At 73.9% G+C, this 203-nt stretch overlaps 1 protein-coding gene across 1 annotated transcript in view; it reads left to right on the top strand.

The window, feature by feature from the left end:
- Positions 1 to 8: 8 nt before the first annotated feature.
- HAX1 (HCLS1 associated protein X-1) overlaps positions 9 to 203 on the top strand; it is a gene marked incomplete at its 5' end in the record, with an annotated part of 1,721 nt that continues 1,526 nt past the window's right edge. The window contains one exon of the mRNA XM_010140812.1: positions 9 to 91. Coding sequence (XP_010139114.1) covers positions 9 to 91 — 83 coding nt within the window. The remainder of the gene's footprint in view (positions 92 to 203) is intronic.

Here is a 203-nt window from a genome sequence, read left to right as displayed (position 1 = left end):
CCCCAGAGCCCGCCCTGCCCAGCCCCGGTGAGGGCAGCGCGGGGCGGTCACTGCGGGACTCCATGCTGAAGCACCCAGACAGCCCCACTGCCAGCACGTCCCCAGACGGCCCTGGGAGCTCCAGCGACCCGACCCGACCCTGGAGACCCTTCCTGGGAGTGAGTGATGGCTCTGCCTCTCGCGGGCTCGGCTGGGGCCCGCCC

This window comes from Buceros rhinoceros, unplaced genomic scaffold (genome assembly GCF_000710305.1).
Source record: "Buceros rhinoceros silvestris isolate BGI_N320 unplaced genomic scaffold, ASM71030v1 scaffold32367, whole genome shotgun sequence".
Taxonomy (NCBI): Eukaryota; Metazoa; Chordata; class Aves; order Bucerotiformes; family Bucerotidae; genus Buceros; species Buceros rhinoceros.
The sequence above is the reverse complement of the archived record's forward strand: the minus strand, read 5'-3'. Positions and strand labels throughout refer to the sequence as shown.